The sequence below is a fragment of the Dermochelys coriacea genome, chromosome 1 (genome assembly GCF_009764565.3).
Source record: "Dermochelys coriacea isolate rDerCor1 chromosome 1, rDerCor1.pri.v4, whole genome shotgun sequence".
NCBI classification, from domain to species: Eukaryota; Metazoa; Chordata; order Testudines; family Dermochelyidae; genus Dermochelys; species Dermochelys coriacea.
The window spans coordinates 347838514-347859362 of record NC_050068.2 but is presented as its reverse complement, the minus strand read 5'-3'; the positions used below and the strand labels follow the sequence as shown (position 1 = coordinate 347859362).

The window sequence follows — 20849 nt, the reverse complement described above, 5'->3', positions numbered from 1 at the left end:
AATAAGGATAAACTGTCTCAAATTGGTTTTTAGCTGAAGATAGTAAGTGAGAATGACATCATTTGTTTGTTAAAGGATATAAAGAAGTAAATGCTCAAAGGGTTCATTGCTAATACCTGCCTGACCACACTGGAACTGACTAATATGGGTCTAAGCACCCCTGGTGGGTTTAGCCTGTTTGCAAGTATCTTGATCAAATGCTAATAAATGTTTTGTTATGGTTTGGATGTAGTAAATTGCTTATTATTTAGGCATTTTAGGCATGTTTAGTGCAATTGTATAAATACAATTTGGCCTTTGGATTTAATAAAGGAATTTATGGTTAAATTAATGTCATGATAATATCCTGCATAAATATAATTCCAACACCTTAGCAAAGGCTTTCTCTAAGTCCAAGTACAGTATATCCACTGGGATCAGCATTGTCCAGATGTTTGTTGACACCTTCAAATAATTCTAATAGACTGGTGAGGCATGATTTCCCTTTACAAAAGCCACGTTGACTCTTCTGAACATATTGTGTTCATCTATGTATCTGATAATTCTGTTCCTTGCTATAATTTCAACCACCTTGCCTGATATTGAAGTTAAACTTACCGGCTTGTAATGAACAGGATTGCCTCTGGAGCCTCTTTTAAAAATCAGAGTTACATTAGCTACCCTCCAGTCATCTGGTATAGAGCCTGACTTAAGAGATAAGGTACATTTCCACAGTTAGTAGTTCTGCAATTTCACATTTGAGTTCCTTCAGAACTCTTGGGTGAATACTTATAACTGTTTACTTTATCCATTTGTTCCAAAACGTCCTCTGACACCTTGATCTGGAACAGTTCCCTACATGTGTTACCTGAAAAGAAAGGCACTAGTATGGGAACGTCTCTCATAGCCTCTGCAGTGAACACCCTGCAAAGAATTCATTTAGCTTCTATGCAATGGCGTATTCCGGCCTAGTCTTCCTTGATACTCCTTTAGCACTTTAATCATCCAGTGCACCACTAATTGTTTGGTAGGCTTCCTGCTCTGATGTATGTATTTATTTTATTTTATTTTGCTGTTAGTTTGTGTCTTTTGCTAGGTTTCAGAGTAGCAGCTGTGTTAGTCTGTATTCGCAAAAAGAAAAGGAGTACTTGTGGCACCTTAGAGACTAACAAATTTATTTGAGCATACGCTTTCGTGAGCTACAGCATCCGATGACCTTAGTCTCTAAGGTGCCACAAGTACTCCTTTTCTTTTTGTCTTTTGCTAGTTGCTCTTCACATTGTTTTTTTGTCTAATTATACTTTTGCACTTAACTTGCCAACGTTATGTTCCTTTCTATTTTCCTCAGTAGGATTTGACTTCCAATTTTTAAAGGAGAGATAGGTAAGAGTTTTATAAGTGTTGCAGAAGTAATAGTGAGATTTGGAAACTGAGATTCCAGTAGAATCACAGAGCAGGTATTTCATGTAATAAAAGCTTCACAGGAATTTTCAGTTATTTTGAATAAAAAGGGTCAAGTTGTTTTTGGGGTGTTTTTAGGGTTGGAGGAAGCTCCACCACCCCATTGATAAGAGAGATTCCACTAGTTGTGAGCACAGAAAGCCCTTTTGAAAAATTCACCTTGCTTTGTTCTACTAGAGGTTATTCAAGCTTGAGTGAATATTTCTAGTGCATTAGTACCAAAGGATTTCACTTTGTGTTCTAATCTAAACATCACAAACAATTATCTACAGGGATGAAAATGCACTTAGGGCCCAGAGCAACCTCAACTCCGCCCCCTGGTGCATATGTACTAGTATTGCAATAAAGTCTTATGATAATCATATAAAATGCAATATACAGTATGCTGTACACACATTTATATGCAGTGATCAAGTTAAAGACAAAATCTGAATAAACCAAGGGAAGAGCACGGCACTGAGGTTCTTTTACAAATTGTACTGGAAATGCCCTACAAATTAGGTCAAAGCTTAAATAGTAATACAAAATGCTACATACATAAAGCTCTGTGCAGCTCAAAAGCTGGTCTTTCACCCACACACATTGAACCAATAAAAGATATTACTTCACCCAGCTTGGTTCTCTAATATACATAAAGCTACAGTTTTAGAAAAAAATACAGTTTTCAATATAGTACAGGAACAGAACACATTTTGCAGTATTGTGTGGTCATAAAATACATATCTACTATACATAGCAACTTTTTTCCTCAAAGGTTTACAAAGTACATTCTTTGTGTGTGACTTATAATCACTTTATTTAATATAAAAACACAGTCATATCTAGGGTAGAGGGTGGCAGGTGCTTAACTGCAAACAGTAATAAATTCAACCACTTAGATGAGGAAGTAAAGGCCATGTTGAATAGCCATTAGCGCAATATACTGACAGTCAGACTGCATTATCCCCAGTTCAGTCACTAATCTCTCAGGATCTGTTTCCCCATCTGTAAAATGAGTATAATAATATTACCTGTCTCACAAGGGTGTTTGTAGGCTTTGGGTCCCATCCTGTACGCACAGAGCATGCAAAGCTCCTAATGCAGAGGAAATGCCATACACACAGGGCTCACAGGATGGGCCCTTAGTTAATGCTTTAAAGAAATTTGGATGGAATCTTCTGAAGAGCTCAAGTGACTCAGGAACACAATACCCACTGAAAGTCACTTGGGCTCTTGTGAAAAATCTCATATTTTGGGACCCTCAGATGTAAACTGAGAAAACACAGCAACATGCACTGAATGCCCTAACTGACCAAAAAGTGGCTATAATTACAAACAAAACAAAACCACCATGAAGACTATCACATTTGCAAAAACAATTCAACTCGATTGTAACCTTATGTGCTGGATTATGCAACAGAAGAGTTTTGTACTCTCTTCAATGCCACAATGAGAACGATGCATCTGGAGTATCTGCAGTGAACCTGGAACCACCCATCAGAATGTACAGATTTTCTTTTTGTGTTAAAGTTTAGACTTATGTGATGATTACCACCCCATGCCTGGCTACATCCCTCCCCCAGCCCACACACACAAAAGTGCCTAGGCTGATTAGCATGTATTTCTATGCTTGGCTCAATTTTCAGGTTTCCTTTGCAAATCACCTTTAATCGGATTTAGCGTGTGTGGGTTAAAAGGAGACTGATCAGAAGAGAGGACTCTCATGAAAGGAATAATCATACAACGGGGGGAAGGAAATATCACCCTACTATGTCCAAGAAGCTATTTTTGTTTTTACACTGGAAAAAACGAGTTACACACCACCCCTTATTAGTAAAATAAAATGAAATCTACATGTAGTCCAACTGCTGGATTTTTAATATAAATACTGGGCTCAAAGTACAAGCAAACATGAGAAAACACAACACTTAAGTTTCTACTTTTTTTAAAAAGAAAAGGAGTACTTGTGGCACCTTAGAGACTAACAAATTGATTTGTTAGTCTCTAAGGTGCCACAAGTACTCCTTTTCTTTTTGCGAATACAGACTAACACGGCTGCTAATCTGAAACCTACTTTTTTAACTCTAGCCTAAAATATCAAAATTGCTATCTTATACTGACACCCAGAGGAATAAAATTTAACTGCATTCCCTCCCTTATACAGTGGCTAAAAATTCACAGCAAGCACCTTTCCTAAATTAACTTTAAAAATGTGAGTCTTAACAAAAAGACCCAAATTGCATATTCTGAGATTCACTATATTCTAGTCACCCCATAGTCTCCCCTCCCCTGTTTTAGTTATATTGTTTTCTGTTTATGTATATAATCAGAGAGATGTAGCAAAAAATATTGCTCGGGCATGCAGGAGAGAAATCAGGAAGGCCAAATCACACCTGGAGTTGCAGCTAGCAAGAGATGTGAAGGGTAACAAGAAGGGTTTCAACAGGTATGTTAGCAACAACAAGAAGGTCAGGGAAAGTGTGGACCCCTTACTGAATGAGGGAGGCAACCTAGTGTCAGAGAATGTGGAAAAAGCTAATGTACTCAATGCTTTTTTGCCTCTGTCTTCATGAACAAGGTCAGCTCCCAGACTACTGCACTGGGCAGCACAGCATGGGGAGGAGGTGACCAGCCCTCTGTGGAGAAAGAAGTGGTTCTGTACTATTTAGAAAAGCTGGACGAGCACCAAGTCCATGGGACCAGATGCGCTGCATCCGAGAGTGCTAACGGAGTTGGCAGATGTGATTGCAAAGCCATTGGCCATTATCTCTGAAAACTCATGGCAATCGGTGGAAGTCCTGGACGACTGGAAAAAGGCTAATGTAGTGCCCATCTTTAAAAAAGGGAAGGAGGGGGATCCTTGGAACTACTGGCCAGTCAGCCTCACCTCAGTCCCTGGAAAAATCATGGAGCAGGTCCTCAAGGAATCAATTCTGAAGCACTTCGAGGCGAGGAAAGTGATCAGGAATAGTCAGCATGGATTCACCAAGGGCAAGTCATGCCTGACTAATCTAATTGCCTTCTACGACGAGATAACAGGCTCTGTGGATGAGGGGAAAGCAGTGGACGTGTTGTTCCTTGACTTTAGCAAAGCTTTTGGCACGGTTTCCCACAGTATTCTTGCCAGTAAGTTCATAGAATCATAGAATATCAGGGTTGGAAGGGACCTCAAGAGATCATCTAGTCCAACCCCCTGCTCAAAGCAGGCACAATCCCCAATTTTTGCCCCAGATCTCTAAATGGCCCCCTCAAGGATTGAACTCACAATCCTGGGTTTAGCAGGCCAATGCTCAAACCACTGAGCTATCCCTTCCCCCTAAGTGAAAGAAGTATGGGCTGGATGAATGGACTATAAGGTGGATAGAAAGCTGGCTAGATTGTCGGGCTCAACGGGTAGTGATCAATGGCTCCATGTCTAGTTGGCAGCCGGTATCAAGTGGAGTGCCCCAAGGGTCGGTCCTGGGGCCGGTTTTGTTCAATATCTTCATAAATGATCTGGAGGATGGTGTGGATTGCACCCTCAGCAAGTTTGCAGATGACACTAAACTGGGAGGAGAGGTAGATACACTGGAGGGTAGCGATAGGATACAGAGGGCCCTAGGCAAATAAGAGGATTGGGCCAAAAGAAATCTGATCAGATTCAACAAGGACAAGTGCAGAGTTCTGCACTTAGGACGGAAGAATCCCCTGCACTGCTACAGACTAGGGACCGAATGGCTCGACAGCAGTTCTGCACAAATGGACCTGGGGTTACAGTGGACGAGAAGCTGGATATGAGTCAACAGTGTGCCCTTGTTGCCAAAGCCAATGGCATTTTGGGATGTGTAAGTAGGGGCATTGCCAGCAGATCGAGGGACATGATCATTCCCCTCTATTCGACATTGGTGAGGCCTCATCTGGAGTACTGTGTCCAGTTTTGGGCCCCACACTACAAGAAGGATGTGGAAAAATTGGAAAACGTCCAGCGGAGGGCAACAAAAATGATTAGTGGACTGGAACACATGACTTATGAGGAGAGGCTGAGGGAACTGGGTTTGTTTAGTCTGCGGAAGAGAAGAATGGGGGGGGGGGAATTTGATAGCTGCTTTCAACTACCTGAAAGGGGGTTCCAAAGAGGATGGATCTAGACTGTTCTCAGTGGTAGCAGATGACAGAACAAGGAGTAATGGTCTCAAGTTGCAGTGGGGGAGGTTTAGGTTGGATATTAGGAAAAACTTTTTCATGAGGAGGGTGGTGAAACACTGGAATGCGTTACCTAGGGAGGTGGTGGAATCTCCTTCCTTAGAAGTTTTTAAGGTCAGGCTTGACAAAGCCCTGGCTGGGATGATTTAGTTGGGGATTGGTCCTGCTTTGAGCAGGGGGTTAGACTAGATGACCTCCTGAGGTCCCTTCCAACCCTTAGATTCTATGACAGAATACAGAGTGTACTTATTCAAACATGTCTTTTCAGTAGGGTTGGTTTTTTTAAATGTTTAACTTCCAGTTCAGATATTTTGGCATTTCAGCCCCATTACATTCATGGTTGAGACAGGGACTGGCAGGTGCTACTCTAATGCAGGAGGCGTAGCACTAAGAGCAGTAATAATTTGGCATTCTCTGAGGTTCCAGCAAGGGGTGCAAAAACGATGGGGGAGGAAAGAGAGAAACCCAAATCCATTGTGAACAGATTGTGTATGTGGTGGAGACAGCCGCGCTGCTACCCCAAGAGTCCTCATATTTGTGATCCCACCCTTCCCTCTCAATTTGCACCTCAAACCGTTAGGGAAGGTTGAGATATATTGCATGGCAATATCTGAATACAGATGATATTCAACTGTATGTCCACTTAGATTCTAAAATCTCTGTACTCTCCCACATGATAAAGGGTCTGGGAGAAAGGTGAACTGTTTATGACTCAATCCAGATAAAATGGAGATTATGCTTGTTCGTGGTGGGAAGTGTTTAAGTGATAGCAGACACTGCCTCTCTACATTTAAGGGTGTATGTATTCTTTTCCAGCAGACTGGAGACTACTGGATCCTCAAGTAGTAGCACTGGCCCACAGTGCACATCCATGACTAAATTAGAAGACTGCATCCACTCCGGCCGCTGAATTCATCATCTCTGCCTGTTACCTCTTGGCTAGACTACTGCAACATGCTCCATTTAGGGGTGCCATTGAAGTCGACCAGGAAGTTACAACTGGTACAAAATACTACTGCCCACTTCCTGAGCAAGGGCAAGTGGCTGGGAGTTCAGGAAACCATATTTGATCCCAAGTGTTGTTCATTTTCAGATACAATTCAATCTGTTTATGTCAATCTTTAAAGCCCTGAATGGTTTAAAACTCCACTACCTGAGAACTCAGCCTCTCATCCTACACTCCACTACAACAGTTAAGAGCAACTGAAGGCTTTTGGATAACAGTTCTTGAGGTTAAAATATTACAGACTCAGCAACCCGGCTCTCAGAGGTGGGCTGCTGTGTCCATAATTTGCTCCATTAGATGTTCCACCAGTGCCAGAGTACAAGAAGCTTTTGCCTGATTTTCTAATGTACTGAGAATAAGTTTGGATACTTTATTTGCTTTTTAAAAAGTTTCTGAATAACTGTTTATAGCTATTACAGAAAAACAACACGTTTCAAAAGAAAAACAAGAACTGCAAATTGAAGGGAGTTGGAGGGAGATGAGATTTCAGATGTTTATACCTTTGCCATCTTTTGGTTCATCAAAGATAATTAACTGGCATTTCTAACTTTTCAATGACATTTTCTGACTAATGCCAAGGCAACATCTCTACAAGCTGTCTCTTCTATCTCTAAGGGGAAAAGGAGAGATCAGTCCCCATGCCCACTCAAGATTTGTCCTCTTTACTGAGGCTGTCACCACCACCTAGGATGACCAGATAGCAAGTGTAAAAAAATCGGGACGGGGGTGGGGGGTAATAGGTGCCTATATAAGAAAAAGCCCCCCACCCCCCATCCCTATAAAATCAGGACAACTGGTCACTCTTCCACCACCAACAGCCAGTGACAACTGCAATGGTGATTTTTATTCTGTGGATGTTTTCCCACTGAACAGAGATGAAACCATTTCATTTCATGTAAGGATTGGTGTGTACAGCCCTGCAAATCTGGGGATATCTGCGAATGTGGATAGCCACAGACCATTTTTGCAGATCAGATGCGGATACAAATTTTGTATCTGCGCAGGGCCCTACGTACGTGGCCTATGAATAAATTTAATTTAGTTTCCATGGGACATTCTTCCCTGATGCATAGTTTTAACTCTAGTTCCATTCAGTTTTTAGGGACATCACACTTTTCACTTTCTGAAATGTCTTATACTGTACTCTAACAGAACATGTTCTCTTTATACACACATTTTTAGTGTGTGTGGGGGGAGGAGGTTATGTTTAGATCATTTTCTGAAATCCTAAAACTACCTCCGTTTCCCCAGTGAGTCAGGGATAGGGAAACTGCTGCTCTAATATACAAGGCAGCCCTCTCAGCAGCATACTTTGAAGTGACAAGCTGCCTGTGTTAAAAGATGGCTTGCTAAGAGAAAGCTTAAATTAATGCCCTTTTTGCTTGTTTTGATGTGAAAAGGCCTAAAGGGGGGGGGGGGGAGGTTTGAGGTTTTTATTTTTTTCCTTTTTAAATCTTAGAAATATCAGTAGCATCAAGTCAACTTTTTTTTCTGGTGGGTTCAGCTGTTTATTGTGAACTTTCTTAGGCTTCAGTTGAAGGTAGATGTTGAAACTTTAACACATGCAACTTTTCTCCCAATAACTATTTGGACATTTGAGTTAGACACGTGTTAGAATGCAGTTGACATACTGAATAACGATTAACTCGCCATTCAGTTGGTTGCATGACATCACTGACTTTTATATAAAAATGCATCAGTTCTCTAGGTGTCCTTCCTGGAAAACAAGGCTAGAACGAAAACAAGAAAATGTACATATTTCTTTATATATTAAAAGAGAAAAAGACAAGCTCAGTGTTTCTTGTTTTGCCAGTCACATTGAATTAGTTACCATAAAAGACGGGTTGAGAATTACTCTCCATTTTATTTAACTGACAGGGAAATAGAGAAGCTATGAGGCTAGGAAATTAAGGTACAATTTCCCTAGAAATCCAAGTGACTATTTAAATGATTGTTTGAGAGGAAGCCACATTCCTCCTCTTTTTACCATTGTTCTCTCTTTGATTAGATATATTTATGATGCAATTTGAAAATGTGCCTTGGTATGGAAGAGGTATCTCTCACCACCGCTTACTGCAGTGGTCCCCCCCAAACACCAAGGGAAGTGTAGAGGAATGTTTGGGGGGGCGGGCCAGCCCCCATAGGGGACAGGAAGGGAGCGCTACCCAGCCCCACTCTGCTCCAACCCCAGCTCCTCTCCATTATTTATCATTCCCTCAATTTTGTGTCACTTGCAAACTTTAGCAATGATTGTGTGTTTTGTTGCAGGTCACTGATAAAAACATTAAATAGCGTAGGGCCAAGAAACAGTCTCTGAAGGAGCCCCTTGGAAACACACCCACTTGATAACGATTCCTGCTTTACAATTACATTTTGAGACCTATCAGTTAGTAAAGAAACGCTCCCTCATGATGATCATGTGGCACAGATGAGGTGTAAAGCTAAAGGTTCTCATCACTCACAGTTAAAGTTTCCATAGCACTTTTTGCAAGAATGAAGGTAGTCAATACCAGTATCCTAGCTAAATCCATGGTGAACAATCTATAATTCACCTAAATTCCCTTCCAATTTCAGCCAAATGCAGTATTTTTTCATAATCTATGCTTAGTAATGTGCAGCAACAGTGCACAATAGCCACACAAGTATGCTTCCTATTAGATGGCTACATTTCAGTGGCCAGTGAAATAATTACTATATTGAGTTTGCATCTCAGTTTTTGAGGTTCTTAGAGATCCTTTGATCTAAGGTGCAAGTATCAAGCTACAAGTTTCTATAGTAACCCAGAGACCGTTAGAAAACTCTTACATGGTTTAAATCTGTTCATATGTTTGTCAGCTACTGGAATACAATGTCAAAATTAGAAGTGGGGTTATAGAGTTGTGTGGATGCTTCTATGAAGGGGTGGGAATTTTCTGTAATATTTTGTATTAATACTGTGTGTACCTTAGCTTCCCCATGCTGCATGGTTAACTAGATGGTAGGAAAAAAGGTTGTTTACTCTTTACACAGACCCAGAGATAGAGGTTTCAGAATAGCAGCCATGTTAGTCTGTATTGGCAAAAAAGAAAAGGAGAACTTGTGGTACCTTAGAGACTAACAAATTTATTTGAGCATAAGCTTTCGTGAGCTACAGCTCACTTCATCGGATGCATCCGATAGAGATAGAGGTGTAGCTGATGCCCAGCTTCTCTGGGGCCTGAGGCCCCTTGCCCATGGAGAGTCCGAGAAGACAATGGCCACTCCAAGTGCCTGGACATTTGGTACTTAGCAACTGATGACCATGGATGGCCTACCCCCTCCACAGGAAGCCAGCTGCGTTTGACCAGCCAGAGAACAAAGGGCTGAGGAGGAGGGACAGGCGACAATGGTTGCCCAGGGACAAGAACAAAGGACTGAGGAGGGAGCTAGGTAGGGTTGTTAAGTGTGGCCTGCTGGAAGCAGGAAGACTCTCCTCAACTGGGACAAAGGCAGGATCAGAGGGCTCTGTGCTATGAACCGACCAAGATGGACTATGCTGTAGCTTGCTGTTCTCTATGTTAACCAAGGACTTTCTACAGTAATGTTCCAGACTTCTAATTAACCCTACTGTTTTTACAAAACTACATGTCACTCCAGTTTGGGGGGGGGGGTGTACATTGCTCCCTTTGGATGTACAAGTTTCCCAGGTGTCCAACTCAGGTGGACTTGCTGAAGGGAGCGCACACTGTGAAGTAGGGGTGCTGAAGGCTCCAGGGTTCAGCCCCAGGAGGCGGTGAAACTGCAATGAAAGAGAGTAATCCCAAGGGGCTCTGGCACACTGAGGGGGTCCTCCCAGGAACTGTTCAAGAGCATGGGACCTGTGGATGCAGGACAGCTCCGCATTACAGTTTTTGCAAGATGTAGTTTGTACTGCATGCAGATTGAAACATCTACTCTCACATGTCAACCATGGACACAATTCCCATCATAGTCCGAATAGTAATTGAAACTGAAGGCACATTTGGGAAGTCTAGATAAACAGGTAGTTTGTCCTATATTAAGCGATCTGTGAATTTTAACTGCTTTTTGGGAGTTCAAGAATGTGAAGAGACAAAGCAACTGAATCAACATACAAGGGATTTACGTACTTAATTTCCATTAGTCTTCACAAGAAGAAATCTTCCATCAAGGTGTATTTACATTGTGGGTGAGATGTTTCCTTCCTCAATTCCACCTTCCCCCCAGCTGTTTTAAACTTATCTTCAGTTGCTTTGTCATTGTGCCTTTATCTGTACCACTCTGTCAAGTTTCGAATTTTATTCCTCCACCCCCTTTGCTTCATAATGTTAGTTCATCTCTATCATGTTCCTTTCTAGAACATCTTTCCTTCCATATATTAGTCTCATTGCTATCTTAGCACTACTTTCCATTTCTGTGCAGATCCTACACTTTCCTCCAAACTTTCCACGATGCAGTGGCTTGACACTTACCACAATCTGCACATTCACTACCTCTCACACAGAGCAAGGAAGCAGAGTAGTGTAGAGTTCAAGCTGATGCAAGACTGGAAGTATAGAATACAGGAAGGATCCATTAGGAAAGGGAATGAAGGGAAAAAGAGGCAACAAGTAACATTAGCCAACTGGTAACTGAGGTCTGAGAACAGAATTGCCTTCCCCTCAAGCAATAAAATTCAAATGCTGCCTATAGGAATTCATAATGGGGATTAAACTCTTGACACTTTTAAGGATAACTCTCTCAAGTCAGTCAGTTTCCAGGGTTGTCAAATAGACTGGTACCTTTAATTAGTATTACATTCACTTCAACATGCAGGAACATTTTGATTTCATTGAAAGCATTGACAATTTTGCCATTGACTGCACTGAGGGTCAGGATTCCACCCCTTGATTTTTTATTTTACTTTTAAAATCTTAGTAATGACTTGATTTAAAGCAAGTCACTGCCGTTTGCAAGGTCAAAACAAGAAACTTTTATATTTACAACCCTATCAAATGATCATGATTATGGCTGTTGTACTATAAAATTGACAATTGTTACATTTGTAATGGTAAAAGTTAGAATGGTTCTATGTCCATCCAAAATTTATAGTTTCAAGGCCCAAGTTCTATCCTCAGTCAGCAAGCATAATTCCCATCAACGTTAGTGGGAGTTAGAGCAGGGTGCAGTGAATTAAATCAAAGTAATTTAAATAAGATGTTCATTTAAAATCATGCTTACAAACAGGAAACCTTGATTTAAATCACTGATTTAAATCTTGTTTTGCATTTAAACTTTTTTTTGGAAAATAACTGAAAAGTACATCAAATATAGACTTTACACTAAATATTTTTTGCCAACTAGGTAGCTACAGTATACATATATATTTAAACAATTATATAGCTTAACATACATTTATTCAGAGTCTTATGTTTTACATTTACTACGTTAGAAAATAGTGAATTATTATTATTATTATTATTTTACTACAAGATAATGGTTGTCTTTTTTACTCAGGATTTGTTTTAGGATGTATCTAGATGGAAACTGGAATTCAATTAAATATGTACAAAACCACATTTAAATGTATTAAAATGAAGCTACCTTAATATGTTTTGTTTATCAAGGCAAGTTTTGCATTTAAAACAGATCAATCAAACAAAGAAAGTATTAACTCACTTACTACAGGTGACAGATTGTTTCTGATTGCCATGGAACAAACTTTCAGATAGTCAGATGCTTAAAGATGCAGATAGGTACCTACTTGGATTTTCAAAAGTGCCTAAGCAGGTTAGGTGCCTTGAAAATCCCATTAAGCATTTATCTGCATTTTTAGGTGCGCAATATCTTTGAAAATCTGGCTCAATGTCCAAGTTTTTAGAATTAGAAGATCTCATCCTCTCCCTACTTATTCATTTATTCTTAGATTGGAAGAGGAAAACAAGGCTTCCTGCATTCTTAACTCTCAGTTTCTCAGCTATGAATAAACTAGTCCAAATGAAAAAATTCTCTCTGCACCTGCTTGACAAACTGAAACCAAAAGTAAGCAAGGCAAAAGCTTTTCTGCACAATAGAAACAGAGGAAACATATAAACACCAGTATCCATTGTAAAGAAAAAACACAGCAGAACCCTTATTTTACACCAATTAACTGGTGACTGGGTTCATAAAAGTAAAAGAGTGACTAAAACCGAACATCGCGAAAGTACAGTAGGTACAGTGCATGAAACTGTAGTATGGTGCACTGCATTGATTTCTTCTTGTCCTTCAAACCATTCCAAAGTGATTTCCAAAGCGCTGAAGGCATGGGAATATGAAGGGATGTCAACATGTTTTCATTGTGTGATTCCTCTCCCTTGCTGAGGAAAAATATTCCACATAACTCATCATTTGTAAGAATAGTGTTTAAAACTGAGGTTCTACTATAGATACTTAATGCAGTACGTGACATTGCAACATTTATAGAACTGGAGTTAACCTCAAAAGTTAAAGATTTTTGTCTTTCCCGTTCTGTATACAATTAGAAAAGCAGCATCCTTTAACATTACAATTTGAAGAGGGCTCGTTGAGCCAGCACATTTTTTACATAAATTATTTTAATAGATTATAGTACAGTTAGGGCTGACCATAAGTTGTCAACTGCAAAATTAACTTTAAAAAGATTTTGAAAATAAAAATTCGGATGTATTTTTTAAATGAAGGGGGCCAGGGAGAGGGTGACACTCCGATACAATTGGGGGGCTGAAGTAGTAATTTTTACTAATAGTTGGTTTCAGAGTAGCAGCCGTGTTAGTCTGTATTCGCAAAAAGAAAAGGAGGACTTGTGGCACCTTAGAGACTAACAAATTTATTTGAGCATAAGCTTTCGTGAGCTTCATCGGATGCATTTGATGAAGCTCACGAAAGCTTATGCTCAAATAAATTTGTTGTGGCACCTTTAGAGACTAAGTACTCCTTTTCTTTTTTTAATAATAGTTGTAACAATTATATAAAGTGAAAAGCAGGAGGAAGAGGGAGGCCTTCTCAGTATTCGCGCATGATCCCATGACCCACTGGAGGTCTCAGGACTGATTATACCCATTACTCCTAATCTTTATATTTGCTTTGGGCTCAACCAGTCCCATCTCAGCATCTGGGGTTTAACTCAGCAGCGAAACTCTGCAAGAGACATCTAGGACTGGAAAGTTCTTTCCTTTGGAATTGCCTGTGAGCACGTTAGGGTCCTCTGAGGCAAGTGAAAGGGGTGCCTGGATATCTATTCTTTTACAGGAGGAACTCTGGGTTTAACTGAGTAGACTGGCATGTGGGAAAGATCCTATGCTTATGGTTTAATTCATAGGACTAAGATTATCTAGCGTCAGCAGTGATAACACTTGTTGTCCACCCTGAGTTTCACACAATTATAAAATGGAAATACTATATTTTGCAAGCCATCAGTAACATGCTTGCCCGGAGAATATTATTAACTGTAGCATGAACAACAGATTACACAACTGTATGTGGACAACAGAATATAAGAACAGGCATTCTTGGTCTGACCAATGGTCTACCTAGCCCGGTATCCTGTCTTCTGACAGAGTGCCAGATGCTTAAGAGGGAATGAATAGAACAGGGCAATTTTGAGTGATCCATCTCTTGTTGCCCAGTCCCAACATCTGGCAATTGAAGGTTTAGGGACACCCCGATCAGAGAGTTATGTCCTTAACCATGTTGGCTAATAGCCATTGATGGACCTATTCATCATAAACTCATCTAATTATTTTTGAACCCAGTTGTAAGTTTGGCCTTCACAACTGCCCCAGCAACAAGTTGTGTAAATTATTTTTGTTGTTGTTTATAAACCTATTGCCTATTAATTTCATCAGGTGAGGCCTAGTTATTTACCCCTTCACATAACACTTCCGTATTCACTTTCTCCATACCATACATGCTTTTACAGACCTGTTATATCTTCCCCAACCCCAGTCATCTTCTAAACTGAAGAGTCCAGTCTTTTTAATCTCTCCTCATATGGAAGCTGTTCTATACCCCATATCATTTGTTGCCCTTCTCTATACTTTTGCCCATTCTAATATCTTCTTTGAGATGGGGCAACCAGAACAGCATACAGTGTTCAAGGTGTGGGTGTACCAAGGATTAATATAGTGGCATTAAGATATTTGCTGTCTCATCTATCCCTTTCCTAATATTGTTAGCTTTTTTGACTGCCACTGCACGTTAGCAGGGAACTAGCCACTATGACTCCAAGATCTCTTTCTGGAGTGGTAACAGCTAATCAAGACTGCATCATTTTGTATGTATAGTTGGGATTATGTTTTCCAGTGTGCATGAGAAGCAGGGGGAAAAACAAAAACAAAACAGGGAAAAGGAAGAGGGAACCAAGGAAGAAAATGGGAGGCAGCCAAAAAGGGTGGATCTGACAGTAACAAGGAAACAAAAAGACTGTAAAAATCACAAAAACTACTCAGATGCAGTAACAGACTCTGAAATAATTAAAAACCAATTAGGATTTCACATTTACCCTTCTTGTTAAGTGTTCTCTTAAAAATAATACAGTAAGGCGTGGCTGTAACAGAAGATTTTAAAATGTGTCTAAATTTTTGCAAAGCTGCACTTCAAATACTGATTATGTTCATACAGTACACTTACATAACTACTTTCTCCAAAGTTGGAGTAAGGAGGAAAGTTCCATTTATTTGTTAATGTTACAACCAAGTTTGCTTTTCCTTTTATCTAAGTCAGTAAAACCTTGCACTGTTCATTATTTTACCAACCACCAAATGGCTGGTAGCAGCTCCCAATACATATAAAAGGAAAGATCTATCCCAAGGAGCTTAAACACTCATTTCAGACAAGCCACAACAAGAGGGTATAAAGAGAAAGGAAAAGAAGAAGAGGAGAAAAAAAGACAATGGCATCACCATCATTATTACTTGGCTGCTAAGCTAATGATGAATCACAGTCCAACACAACAGATTTTTTTAAGCATGAGATAAATGGGAAGAATGAACATACATAAGAGTTAAATGGAGAGTTTCTTGCAGAAGAGGGTGTTTGGGAGGGATTTAAGAGGAAAAAAAAAAGGCAGTGACTTCACATACTAGTTTAGGAAGGACATTCTTCATTCACATCTCTCCTGAAAATTCATACTTTCTTTCTGTACAGACAGCCAGCCCCTTATCTTCCATCATGATTACAAGCTTTCGTGAGCTACAGCTCACTTCATCGGATGCATCCGATGAAGCTCACGAAAGCTTATGCTCTAATAAATTTGTTAGTCTCTAAGGTGCCACAAGTACTCCTTTTCTTTTTGCGAATACAGACTAACACGGCTGCTACTCTGAAACCTGTCATGATTACAGTAACTCCTTCATCTTTGGCCTTCCTAACAGTCACATCATCCTTCCCCAGTTCATGCAGAATGCAGTTGCTAAGTTTTTTTTTTTTTTTTGCCTGCTGCTCTGACCACATCTAACACACATGCTACTTTGAATCATTCTTGTTACTCCTCCTGTTTTACCACATCAAAATTAAGCTTCATGTCCTCACCTTCAAGTTCCTTCTTAGCTCCACATCACCTTACTTGAGCACTTGCCTCATATCACGTCCCACTCACATCAGTGATGCCAGCCTTAAGACGCTGACAAACAACTGTTTCTTCTCCACACTGTTTTGTCTTCATGGATCAGTTCAGGGAGGGCACTCCATGTGTCACTACAGTTTTCTTTCTAATCCTCCTCAAGGCTGACCTCTTAACAGTGATGCCTATAAGAACCCATCCAGTTAATGATGATCAGTCAGGTAACAATTGAGGTCAATTTGCTCTTTATCTATATATAAAATTGCATATATTTGACTATTTTTCTCTTCCTTACCCATTGCATGCGTCTTGTCATCTTGCATAACAAATCCCTATGTATTTGTACAGCACAATGGTGGCCTGATTCCAACTGGGACCTCTGGGCACTGCTACAATACAAGTGCTATGTAATTTAGGTCTCAGCATGGCAGGGAATGACTGACCATAAATAAGAGGACATTTGAAATGTTAACTGATACTTTTTTCAGGTTTCTTAATGATTCATTTATCTTTCACCAAAAAGCATCAAGTGTGAGTTTACTTAGCACGTGAACTTGCCAAGTGCAGGCGCAACCTTGCAGCTGGAACTCTGTCCCCACATGGAACTCCCTTTGATTCTACTTGGGGTCTGCATGGGCACAGGACCCCACCTGCAAGGATCAAACTGCAGGGTTGGAGCCTAATACAAGATGACACAGTCTGTCCACAAAATAGTCCCATTATTTCCTTGTACTCCCTTATCAGTCTGCCTGTATCCATCTGTTGTCTCTTGTCTTCGATTGTAAGCTGTTTGGGGCCCGAGACTTTTTGTTCTGTTTGTACAGTAACTAGCACAATGGGGTCCTGGTCCATGAAAAGGGCTGCTCGGCATCATGATAATACAAATAGTAAGTAGGTGTTCCATCAAGTTATACAGCAACCTAAAGCTTTCAGCATTGTCATCCCCCATCTTTGCTACAATTTGACCCATACCAGCTTATTGTAGATAAGATTTTTAACATTAACTTTAAAATGCTTGCATAAGCAGTTGTGCCATCCAGAGTGGAAGGTGTTTCACTAAAGCCGATCATTTTCAAATAACTCTCTAAACAATATTTTATTTATTTAGATTTAGGCTGGCCAATTAAAGAAACACCTTTCTCATGCTCTGTGGGCCTTTGACACTGTTCAGCAACTTAGTGTACACATTAAACATACTGCCATAATTGCCCCCAGTACACAATACTAGAATTATGCACATTCCAAATTAGCTAGTACATTTGTAGAAATCATTTTCTAACTCTACAGGTAGTAAGAAGAGAAAGCCAGATTGAATATTTTTGCCTTGACTTTTCTGAGCTTTGAGGTAGTAGCTATAATACTCAGAATGCCTTTCCCAGACCTGAGGAAGAGTGCTGTGTAGCTCAAAAGCTTGGCTCTCTCACCAGCAGAAGTTGGTCCAATAAAAGATATTGCCTCACCCACCTTGTCTCTAATATTTAGTTTTATATCATTCTAATTTTTTAATCAAAATGCGATGCAGTACCAAGTCAAATGCCTTCCAGAAGCCCAAGTATGACATCAACACTATTACCTTTATTAACCAAACTTGTAATCTCATAAAAAGATATCAAGTTGGTTTGACAGAATCTATTTTCCATAATTCCATGTTGATTTGCATGAATTACATTACCCTCCTTTAATTCTTTATTAATCAGCTCCCATATCAGCTGCTCCATTTATCTTGCCCATGATCAATGTCAGGCTGACAGGTCTATTAGCCAGGTAAACCTGCCCTGCCTTTTTAAAAACAGGCACATTAGCTTTCTTGTATCTTCTTGAACTTGCCCTGTGCTCCAATGCTTATTGAAAACCAATATAATCGTCCTGCAAGTTCCTCAACCATCTCTTTTAAAACTCTGGGATGCAAGTTAGCTGGACCTGCTGATTTAAAGAGTCCAAGTTCACTTCCCTCTCACCCCCCAAAGGAAAGAAGACTTTCAGAGTCCTCAGAGTAGCAGCCGTGTTAGTCTGTATTTGCAAAAAGAAAAGGAGGACTCGTGGCGCCTTAGAGACTAACAAACTCATTTGAGCATAAGCTTTCGTGAGCTACAGCTCACTTCATCAGATGCTGTAGCTCACGAAAGCTTATGCTCAAATGAGTTTGTTAGTCTCTAAGGCGCCACGAGTCCTCCTTTTCTTTTTTCAGAGTCCTGACTCCACTGGCAGACAGATTTCAAGCGTTAATTGTGAGATTTCTCAGCTCTTAATTGGAAGGATGGAGACACGGAATCCTTATCAAAGGAGTTATTTGACTGAGACGCTGGGGCTTAAAAGTCCAGATAAAACCACTTCCTAGCCAGATTTCACTTTCTTTCTGTTTGAGATGGCATAATCCTTCCAGTTCTCCAGCCAACTATGGTGTCCTCCTGGCAGTGTAGTAAACACCTCACAGTGTAGTGTTATTTTTTTTTAATAGCAGAGGCAGGGGGAAATGCCTTGAAGGCATTTTTATGCCCCCTCCCTTTTTTTTTTTTATTAAAGCACACAAAGGAAGAGGCAAAAAGCTGCTTTTCCCTTGCAGGCCACCTTTAGGGCAGCCTCAGTCTTCTTGTTCAATTTGTACAGCACCTAGCACAAGGGGGGCGGTCCAAGCCCATGACGGGGAGTTCTAGGCCGCACTGCCCAAGGAGCAATCGGGAGCGGTAAAACACAGAAACCCAGCCTGGGCCAGCAGCCAGCGGCCAAGGCTAGAGCCGCGTTCACGGCCGCTGCCCGCTTTCCTGCTCTGCGGGTATCCCCCTTAAACCCCGTTTCAGCCTCGCCGGGTGTTTAAACAGCGGGAGGTTTTTAATCCGGGGCGCCCCCGCGGCGACCGGGAAAGGGGGGCGGGGCCCTCGCTGGGCCGGGAACTGGGCGGGCTCGGGGGGCCCCCCGGGAGGCCGCTGGGGTCGGCTGCACCTACCGGCTGCAGGAGGAGGCCGAGGCCGAGGCGATGCCGTCCGGGGTGGTCTCTGTCTCCGCCGCGGGGGAGCGGCTGGGCCGGGCGCGGGCGCTGGCCCTGCTCCGTCTCCTCCCGGGGGGCTTGTCCCCGCACGGGCCGCAGGCGGGGCCGGGCCCGCTCGCCATGCCCAGGCCTGGCTCCGGGGGAGGTTGGGGCGGTGGGGGGGGGGGGGGGGGACCAGCGCACTGGTTAATGGCGGCGGCGGGACCGTAGCGGTTTGAAAATGGCGGCGGGCACCCCCCGGGCCAATCAGCGCTGGCGCTGGTTGCTAGGAGACGGCAGGGCGGGCCAGAGGCCGGGGCGGGGCCAGGCGGGGAGCCCTCCGCTGTTTGTGCCGAAAGCCGGGGGAGGGGCAGCTCCGTGCTGCACATGCGCTGTGAGCCCCTGTAGCCAGGGGGCGGGGAAACAGAGGCAGAGAAAGGCCGCTCAGGCCTCCTTGCCCCGTGCCCTTCCCCCACCCCGCCTCCATTGCCTCAGCTGGCTGGTACCCGGGATCCTACTGCCCCACCAGCCCCACAACCCGGGCTGCTTCTCGGCCAAGGACTTGATAATAGCCCCCCGTGGTTGGGAGCCCACGAGAATCGGGGGCCGCGGTGGGGAATAAGGGGCATGTAATGTGCCTACCCTGCAGCTGGGAGCCAGCCTGGGTCGGCAGACGGGCCCTAGTGCCGCTCAAGCTCGGGTACTAAAAATAAGCGAGGACGGTGTAGCTCCAGCTGTTCAGCCTCCTGCCCCCCAAAGCTTGAGAGCACCAGTCCCCGCTGCTACTTTTAGCACCGTCGCTCCAGCCCAGCTAGCCTGTGTCTGTCCCTGGGGGCTAGGAGGCTTGCACCTAGCTGCAGTGTAGACATACCGAAAGCTCTCATTTGTTTGCACCCTGCTGCCTTAAGGAAATTAGGCTCTAGCCCTGGCATGTATGATTTTGGAGGGCCAAGCTCACATAAGGACAAATCTACTGCGCTGCTTGTAATTGCAGTATAAGTGCTGTTCCAAGTTTTGATGGGGTGAAACTAGTTGTTAGCTGAGGAAATTAAAACAGGAGGGGGGGAAGCAGTCGTAGAGGAGAGGAGGCTGCACAAAAGCAAGCCGTGATATTATCTAATGCATCAGGACTTGAGCTACTATTTCATACAGTGCTAGAATTTACAGGATAATAAATATTATGTTTAATGCCATTTCTCATTTTGTCTGTACAGATTTTTTGCCCAACTAACCTGCTCCCTCCCTCAGGGAAGGGAATTTGGTTTTAGCATAGGCCCTGTCACCTAAGAATTTTTTTTGCAGATTTATCAGTGTTGCCAACTGTGACGTGGTTCGGTCACAGATATCCCCTTGGGACTGTCACCTGATGTGCTGAATTTACCTCTGAGCTCGTTTTCCCTTCCAGCTTGGGACTCCAGAACCCTGCCTTGTTGAGCCAGACACGCTAGCCTGCTGCAACACAGACCCAGGTCTGGTCCACACCCCCAAAGCTGCAGATTTTAACCAAAAACTGCTCAGCAGGTCACCTGTCACCCAGACACCCAGTTCCCAATGGGATCCAAACCCCAAATAAATCCATTTTACTCTGTATAAAGCTTATACAGGGTAAACTCATAAATTGTCCACCCTCTGTAACACTGATAGAGAGATATGCACAGCTGTTTGCTCCCCCAGATATTAATCACTTACTCTGGGTTTATCAATAAACAAAAGTGATTTTATTAAGTATAAAAAGTAGGATT

General features: G+C 42.1%; 1 protein-coding gene across 1 annotated transcript in view; it reads right to left on the bottom strand.

Annotated features, from left to right (window-relative positions):
* Window positions 1-19282, bottom strand: part of NET1 (neuroepithelial cell transforming 1) — a 70588-nt gene extending 51306 nt beyond the window's left edge. The window contains exon 1 of the mRNA XM_038415093.2: window positions 19087-19282. Within this exon, the coding sequence (XP_038271021.1) occupies window positions 19087-19250 (164 nt within the window). The 5' untranslated portion in view covers window positions 19251-19282. The remainder of the gene's footprint in view (window positions 1-19086) is intronic.
* Window positions 19283-20849: the final 1567 nt, after the last annotated feature.